Raw genomic sequence first — 9,190 nt, 5'->3', positions numbered from 1 at the left:
GCGGCGGGTGGAGCCCACCCTGCCAAGCCAAACCAAGCCGTGATGGCTGCTGGGATGAGGCCCATGCTTGGCTGCGCTGCTCCTCTGGGGTGAAGGGAGTGGAGGGGGTGGGAGGGCACAAACAAAATTGTAAAACAAAGTGGAACTCAGTTCAAAAAAGTTGAAAACCACTGTTTTAATACGTAGATATACAATATTTTTAAATGTATGATTTTGCAAGTTATTATCAATGCTTCTGATGCATTTTTTAAAGCTGCAGTTTAACTTGTGATAAAGCATTTCTAAGTGATCTTACATCTCAGACTGGATTCATATCTTTATCAACAGTGGCTGAAATTTTGATTATTTCTAGGACTGTTTTTGTAATTCAATTCCTTAGGTTAGTTTCTTTGACAAAAATACATTATGACAATTTAAAAGGAAATTCAATCTAACAGCAGCTATTGTTCACATTCCTTGCATGAATTTGGGTAGACTATTTCTTTTTTAGACTGTCAGTATTTTGTGCTTACTTTAGTTTTACAGATATCATAAACATTTGAAACTACGCTTTCCATGCTTGAGTGCACCCTTAAAGTTAGTAAGCAAGACTGGTACATTGTAGTAGCATCCCTGAAGTATGCCAGAACTTGGCAAGCAGTTGCTGGCTGAATTTATAAGAAACTCTTGCAAGTCCAAGATATGCATTAAACATGGGCTTCTGCCAAAATCCAGCAGAGGGTATGTCTTTGAAAATGAATGCCAACTACACTGTCTCTCCATTGTCTCTTTAGTTGCATTGTCTCCTTAGCTTTGTAACTAAATGTGTAACCAACACACATTGTCTTAAACATCTTAGTGCTCCTCTATAAAGCTTAACTTATAGCTTTTAGTATTACTGAATTTGATCTATCAGTATCTAATTTATATCATAGATGTTCACTGTGATCTGTACTGGGGAAAACCAATGCTATATAAAGACCAGATAATAGATCCTAGGAGTAAGTGAAACCACCACTTATCCACAGAAGAAATGCGCAGTAAAGTTTAAATGATTTTCTGGGAAATTATTTTGCAGCTCAGGCTTGCAGAATGATAATTTTCTTTTTATTATAGTCTCATTTTCAATTAACAGCAATCCTTGATCTAGAAAATATATGCATATTACAGGTTCTTAAGGATCTAATTTAGTCATACCATCATCTATAACAGCCTGCCACTGGAGTATGTGCTTCTGATATGAAGATCTGACACTGAAAGCCTGGCATTGCCAGTCCCTGAATGCAGGCACTCCAGCAGGACAGGAAAGGTTCTCACATATTTTATATTGTAGTCGAGGACCATGACAATCTTCTTCAGGACCAGGCCTAGAGAAGATGATATAAACGCTTTTGTTATTGGTTGGTGACATTTTAGTTAAACTCTTAGAACACAGCCCAATTTACTCAGTCTATACAAAAAGTTGTTTTAATAAACAGACGTTTTAATAAAATAGTTTGTTTGCCATAAAAAAGCAAAAAGATTCACTAACAACCAAATCAAACTTTTAAAATAAAATTACATTTCTGTTGTATTTCTGGTTAACTATTTTTATATACAAGAATTACAAATGCCAGCCTTTCATTTACACCTAGGCATTAGGAGAAGAGGAAGTTCATCTTACATCTCCAAGAAAGATAGAACCTCCAAGTGATTTTTAAGTATTATTAAGGATACTTTTCAGCCCCTGACTGAGCCAAACCTACTCTAAAGTCATCAGTGAGGGGACACAACAATTTCATCTACTTCAGACTGACTTTCTTCAATTTGTTGATGCAACGTTATAATGGCCACAGACAGGCATTCAGTTCTCTGCAATTCTTACTGGTAGAAAAACAGCCCAGGAACTTGAGAGTACATGTGTTCCAGCCTCTTGCCAGAGAACTACACAGGCAAGCTCTGGGGACACTATGGGACTGCTCCCTGGCCTTCTTAGGGGAGCCCATTAGAGAAGCCTAGGAAGGGGGCAGGCTGTCAGTTAGCAGGTGACAGACAGCCCCAGGAGGTTCCAGCTGTTTGGTGGGATAAGGAGGGGCCATATTATCATAGAAGAATAGATCCCTACCCTTGCACTCCTCCAGGCCAATCCAGAGGAATGTAGGGGGAGGGTCAGGGGTGACATTTGGCCATGGTAGCAAGTCTCAGGCAGCCTTCTTGCTGGGCACTGCAGCCTGCCTCCCCCACTCTGCTCCAGGCTGACCAGAACAGTGCAGGGAAAGGCAGGGGCATTCTCCCATAGTGGGAACCTGTTCCAGGAGGTTCCTATTGTAAGAGAATCCCTCCCCTGTCCTGCCAATCAGCTGGTCAGAGAGAGGGAAGGGGAATTTTTCAGGGCAGGGTCTCCAAAGAGCTCACTAACAGCTCATCCCTGAGTGGGCTATCCTGGGTCAGTGGTCTTGCTCCTGTCCTCTCCCTTGGAGAGATAGAGGGAGATCAGAGGAATGTGGAATATTGGGTGTCATCCACACCTGAGACAAGTATATGGACATTCAAGTTAGATTGGGAGGCCAGAGTTCTTCCTGGTAGTATACGATCTAACTTCTTGCAGAAGAGCCAGTTCTCTTTCACATGAAATCCAATGAATAGCTTAACGTGTTTTTTGTGCTGGAAGAAAAACTTTTCTCTGGCACAAATGAGACATGTTTTCATGGCCAATGTTATATCCAATGTTTCTCCCTATTCTTTCCTCTGACTCTTCAGTTGATCCTATGGGTGCTAATTAAAGGAGAGGACTAGCAGAAGATAGGAATTGGAAAGCATTCAATTATTGGGAAACCTTGGCATCTCTAAAGTCTGGAAATAATTTGTGGGTATGCAGCTGAAACTAACATTCAGATGGGAGGGAACTAGGGCAGCATTTTGACTTTTCTACCAGACACCTTGCTGTAGTACATTCATTGTTTTTTTTTCTTTTTACAAAATCCTGTTCTTCAGTCTCCACATCCCTTGTGTCCTCTTGTCTTTAGCCCTGTTCTGGAGTGTCTCTCTTCTATCTTCTCCATCTTTATCTTCAGCCTTCAGAATATTGCCCCTTCCTGTTGCCACCTCCCACTTTCCACTCTATTTTTTCCTACTCTTATATACTCCTTTCTTTTATGTTTTAATACATGAGTGACCTGCAAAGAAAAAAATTGGTCTTGACCAACTGGGAGGAAAGTATGTTTTAGTTGGTTAGTTACATACCTGGAGTAATAGACTAGCCCAATTGATGTCATTAGTAAAACTGCATTGGTCTTCAATGGGGCAAAATTACCATGTCTGCATTTCTTTAATTATTTAATTCATAGCTTTTCCATTTAAATGCCTGTAAAACTGCTAGAAGGAAACTTCTTTATGTAAAACTTTAAGTCCTTCTAAACAGACATTAAAAAATTCAGTTTTTCTTCTTTAAGTTTTTTGGAATAAGAAAAGACATGGCCTGATATTATGAATATTTCTCCAGATTTAAAAAAACACACCCAAACCTAACTAACTAATAACAAAGGGCTTTCCTTCCTTTGTCGGCCACCTTTAAAAACATAATTGTATTGTTCCTGCTCTGTTGTTCTCACTAGTTTTGCATAGTATAAGCCCCAACAAAAACCAAGCCTCCCAAAACATAAATCTTCAGCAAAATTGCAAAAATATTCAAATATAACCTATGACGATACCTGCTTTTTAATTGAGTTTGCTTCAATAAGCTCTGTTCCTTGCGTATCTGCTTTTAAGTGAATATTTTAGTGCATTCATTTACTGTTGGAAACATTCCTGGATATTGCTAATTTTAGATAAACAATCGAACAATATGAATTTTTAAATTGTAAAATTTTACAACAGAAGCTACATTATGAAAGCTATACATCTCCAACTAGTAACACCAATGAAAACTAGAGAGCACAGCTCAAATCTTAAAGACTGAATACTTGCAATGAACAAGAAAAGAGTAGCTTGATGGAATTATACGGAAAAAATCATTAAGAAGATACTTATTTGGGAAAACAGCAAGGGATTTCCACATAGAAAATAAGTAATAATACAGGGAAACACATAGTTCACTATGAATGCTTCTTTTCCTCACAAGTTTATATAACTCAATAAGCTCCTGTATCAGAGGAAGGGGAATTCACAACAGTTTTTTTGAAGGAAGTCATGATGCATCGTAGACCTGATACATTTTCACTTTCCCATTAGTCAGTATCCCTAAAAGAAAAATTGTCTACTTGTAGCATGCGTGTGGCAGCACAGCTCTATGGTGATTATTAGCCCCTGTTAAACATACTAAAAATACTGAAGCACACGAAAAAGGAAAACTGAACTTTTTTTTACCCAGGACATTTGCGTTGTCGACTGCTGATTCCAGTGTTGCAAGTTCTGCTGCAAGTACTCCAGGCACTCCATTCTCCCTCCAAATGTTCAGGAAAAGAGGTTCGACTGGTACATTCGCCAGCTTTACACCACTATAGCAAAATGCAGTTCTTAGGTGAATAAATCAGGGCACATCCAAAAAAATTAACTGCCTTACCTTTCCACTGATAGCACAGCATAAGCTGGTTTACTGAATGCACTAATAACAGCATTATGTCAAAGGAAATTATGGGAATTCCTTAATCTAATTCCCAACAGGATTTTTTTTTCACGGATGCCACTAGAAATTGCACTTGCCCTTATTTCATACCATTCTGGTCTTTATGGTCTTTTAGCTTTCCCTGTCATTCAATTACCTCCTAAAAAGCACTGATATGAGGAAGGCAAATGAAGAGCCAGGACACAGGGGGGCTGTCTACACGTTGCCCTATGGCAACATTATTACTGTGCCATGCTTTAGTACTTCCTTTTGGAAGTACTAAAGCATGGTGCAGTAACCACCAATGCTGTGCTGTACACATGGTTCATGGTTATTTTTAGCAGCTACTTCACTGTAGCGGCACACTAAATGGGGGGAACACACCACTATGGTGAAGTAGCTGCTGGTCACATGTAGACATCTATGGGTGCTACTTCACTGTAGCATATTGCTACAGTGACATAGGACCACATGTAGACGCACCCACCGTGTAGAAGTTTACCTCACAGTAAATCTAGGTTGGAGTAAATGCATGTGTAGACGAGCCCTGGGAATACATATTTATATAATCAGGTTATAAGCAGTTCTAGATTTGACATACATACTCAGTGTATTTTTGCAACTTTTAATCCAAGCTGATGCAACAGAATACACAAGCTGTAACATAATGGAGACTACTGATAGTTTGAATGGTGTACCATGAGAATAGAAGCTTCTTAGCTTTTAAGAGATATTTGGTCAAATCCTCATTCTACTGAGGCCAAGAGATGTTTTGTAGTAGGTACTTCCACACATATATATCACCTGCTGGGAGTGAACTACCACAATTCTCCTCTTATTTGTCTTCTGCATATTATTTTTATATTATAGTCATTGTATTGTATTGTATATTTCTGATAGATGTAAGGTTAAATATTTATCTCTTGACAGAATAGATGCATCTTTTTCATTTAATTGAAAAATTCTGGTGCCCTGATAGCAGGTAATAGCAGGTAATACTGGTGCCCAGATAGCAGGTAACTGATGTATCAGGACTGTGAGAGCATGTGTATAGCTGTTTTGTACATCTGAAATAGACATATACGCACTATCTTATATTGTATCTGAGCAACAATAGCAGAAAGAAGTTATTAATACAACATGTCAGGTACAACTTCAGTGAACTAAAAGACTAGTCACTGGTTAAACTCTGGTAAGAGGTAAAACTTATAATACCAGAGTTGGCATAAATCAGCCTAACTCTGTAGACTGGTGGTATGACACTAATTTAGAATCATAGCAAAGTAGGCCTGGAAGGGACAATACAAGGTCATTCAGTCCATCCCCTTGCTCAAGGCAAGATGTCCCTGACTAAACCAACCCAGCCAAAAATATTACTTGTTTCTTCTTTTTTTTCTTTTTTAACTTCCAGGGTTTTTGCCAAATTCCTGTTTGGCCATCTTAAATTTCACCTGGACTTTCAACTGAAAAACGTATTCTTTTTTATTTTTGTCCTAAGCTGCTGTTATCATGGTAATAATGTATGTTTACAATAATGTAGCACCTAAATGTAGCTCCTCATTACCTCCTAAATGAAAGAGTAACCCCCTGAGGGTACTTGAGGAGGCCCTAGGGGGTACGTATGGGCAGGCAGGGACCGAGTGCCACCATGCACCATCCTGCACTACTTGCCAGCCAGATGTGGGGGGAGGGGGAAGCTTACATGCAGTGGCTGGCTCCACTCCACATTTGGCCATGCACCCTGCACCTCTCCCCTCCCCCACGTCCAGCTGCCGGGGTACACTGCTCCGTGTCTGGCCGCCAGGGGCACATTGATCCAAGAAGGTTGAAAACCCCGGACCTAAGCAAAACAGAACACCAGCAAGTAGTGCAGTGGTGGGCAATTATTTTAGCTGGAGGGCCACTTAATGCATTTTGGTGAGCTGTTGAGGGCCTAATACACAAAACCTTTTATCAGATATCATTTTAACAAATTATAGATTAAAAAACAATCCATATACTAAAAATAAAACACCTGTTATAAAATATTTTAATTTTATTCCAAAAAATAATTTTTTGTCCTGGTTTATGCTTTTTTTTTTGAGTAGTGTATATAGAAGTGATTGCATAATAGCTCAAAATAAAGACTTACTATTGTGGGAATGTGGGGGAGTATGTGCGGTGGGTGTATAGTATGTGTATGTGGGGGGTACATGTGTCAAGGGGTATGGATGTGTGTGCACATATGGGGGTGCTGTCTGCACACAAGGTCCCAGGAGCCAGCCAGAAGTTAGGAAGAGAGACAGCAGGGGGCATGTACAGCAGAGCTCCTGCCCCAGTGCATGGGGCTCTAGCTCCTGGCTCCCTTTCACCCACTCAGCCACCCACAGATCGCTGATCATCATGCTGGATGGGCAGAGTGGATGGTAGGCAGCATGAAGTTGAAGCCCCACATGCTGGAGCAGGAACTGCCTGGTAGTAGCTTCCTACCTGCCTGGCTGGACATCTTCTGCCAGGCACATATCTCCATGGCTTCCCCAAGTTACCTACTGGCTGCAGCAGGGCAACAGGGGTAGCAGGAGGAGAAGCCACTGGAGGAGCTGGGCAGATGAGCAGTTTTTGGGTGGCTGTGGCAGCAGCCCTGCTGGGAAGCTGTATACATTGGCTGGGTTCAGGGCCAGGTGGTGTCTGGAGGGCATGGGGTGAGTGCAAGCAGAAGCATGACTGGGCAGAAGCAGGTGGGGCTTGATCCCATGTAGAGCACTGTAGGGGCAGCCATGGGCAAGATATGATCAACTGGTGGGCACGTGCCCATGGATTGGATCCGATTAGTTGGCAGATTGGATTTGGCCTGTGGGCCACATTTTGCCCATCCATGGACTAGTGTAATATAAAGCTCATCTTGGATGGACAGAAAGGAAAGGGAATTAGCAGCCCTTACAGCCCTCCCCATCTCTGCTCCCCAACCAAGGGCAAACGTGTGTTATGTTTAGTATCCATCTGCACTTACAAAAAACCACGGAACTTAGATTCCACCTCAGGCTATTTGAGGCTATAGACAGACATTACACATAAATCAGTTTAAGTGATCAAAACCTGGTTTAAACCTGTAACAGAACAGATGTTCAGTGCACATAAACCAGTTTGAAAGTGGCTGAAACCAATTTGAGATAAACCTGGTTGAACGTAGTATCAGACTTAACTGATATGGCTCAAACCAGTTTATGCAATGTCTGTCCCAAGCCCCTTGCTGGTTTAAGATAAACCAGACACCCCTAGCATCCTGACATGCTCTCTGGGTTGGGTGGGGCTCTCTGCTCCACAGCAGGGCTGGTCTTCCCCCTCTGCTCCCTGGCTGCAGCTCTGGCAGAAGCTTGCAGGCACAGAGAGTCTGCCTGGCTTCTCCCCTCTGCCTTACACAGACACCTCAGCATTAGCTAGCACAGGAGTTTTCAACCATTTTGGGTCAATGTACCCCCAGCAGGCGTTAAGAAGGAAGGAGCCCCTTGGTGGCCAGACATTGGGGGGGTCCCCAGCAGCCAATTGGAAATGGGGGGGGGGGGGGGAGACTCCCACAGCCGATTGGTTACCAGGCCAGTGGCACGGTGGCGGCAAAAGTGCCGGTGTCAGCACTCACTACCAAATATCCCCTGAGGTCATCTTAAGTCACCCCAGGAGTACGTATATCCCCAGTTGAAAACCCCTGAGGTAGCAGACCACATGCTGGCTATGGTCTGTACTGTGAGAGACAACAGGGAGACAGACTGTTTGGAGCTAATCAACAGGTAGCTTAATGTCCTTCCTTGGAAGAGCTGTTTAAGAAGAGCTGTTCAAGAAGAGCTGCTCAAGAAGAGCTCCCTTAGTTAATGGAGAGAGGCTTTGTTTTCTTAATGTGTTGATAAATATTGAGTTAGGGGTGATCATATTCCCTGCTGGGCTGCTCGGGGCAGGGGGGAGTGGGCAATAATCAGAGCGTCCTGCCAGCGCCTGGCCACGTTCCCCTCAGCTCAGTCCTGTGGAAGCCAAGGGAGGGCTGCTCTAGTGTCCCCTGGTTTCTAGCCTGAGGCACTGCAGGCATGTGCCTGCATTTCTGGGATGTCTATTCGGTTACAAAACTGATTTAACCTAGCCAGGTTAGATTAACCAGCAAAGACTGAATCAACTCAGGCTCAGGCTTTTTGAATGTCTGTCCCTAGTCTGAATGGCTGCACCTTGCCTAAAGGAATATTCTTGGTATGACTGCACTCCAACCCCCTACAAATTTAAACTTCAGCCCCATTTCAAAGAGTACTGATGATAGGACTCCTCAATGAAATGCTTGTAAGAATTGTATAACATGGGACAAGAATGTTTTTCTTCCTGACCTTGCTCTTGAGAGTCCATTTCTCAATCTTGAAAAATGGCTAAGCCATTTTTTGCCAACATTTTCAGAGGAGATTGAAAAAAACCCCCTCAAAAATACCAGACTCGGGCAGACACCTGGAGTAGACAGTGAAAGTCTGTCAGAGTTATAGGTAATGCAAAACAATAGTCTTACAATGGAAAGTATTGGCAATCTTAACTGTAGATATTGCTACCTGCTTTGCCTCCAACACAGCTTTGAGGCTCATTCTAAATGCATGATAGACTTACACATGTATTTATTTTCTC

At 42.1% G+C, this 9,190-nt stretch overlaps 1 protein-coding gene across 2 annotated transcripts in view; it reads right to left on the bottom strand.

Moving 5' to 3' along the window:
- ADAMTS19 (ADAM metallopeptidase with thrombospondin type 1 motif 19) overlaps window positions 1–9,190 on the bottom strand; it is a 310,136-nt gene that overhangs the window by 79,986 nt on the left and 220,960 nt on the right. For both annotated transcript variants that reach the window (XR_002097331.1, XM_019517287.1), the window contains exons 12-13: window positions 4,324–4,454; window positions 1,177–1,346 (exon numbers count right to left, since the gene is read on the bottom strand). Coding sequence is in view for 1 of the 2 variants with exons in the window: in XM_019517287.1 (XP_019372832.1) it covers window positions 1,177–1,346; window positions 4,324–4,454 (301 nt within the window). In the remaining variant the exon portion in view is untranslated. The remainder of the gene's footprint in view (window positions 1–1,176; window positions 1,347–4,323; window positions 4,455–9,190) is intronic.

Source organism: Gavialis gangeticus, unplaced genomic scaffold (assembly GCF_001723915.1).
Source record: "Gavialis gangeticus isolate Ggan-Ray unplaced genomic scaffold, GavGan_comp1, whole genome shotgun sequence".
NCBI classification, from domain to species: Eukaryota; Metazoa; Chordata; order Crocodylia; family Gavialidae; genus Gavialis; species Gavialis gangeticus.
Note: the sequence above shows the minus strand (reverse complement) of the source record. Positions and strands in the feature narration are given on the sequence as shown.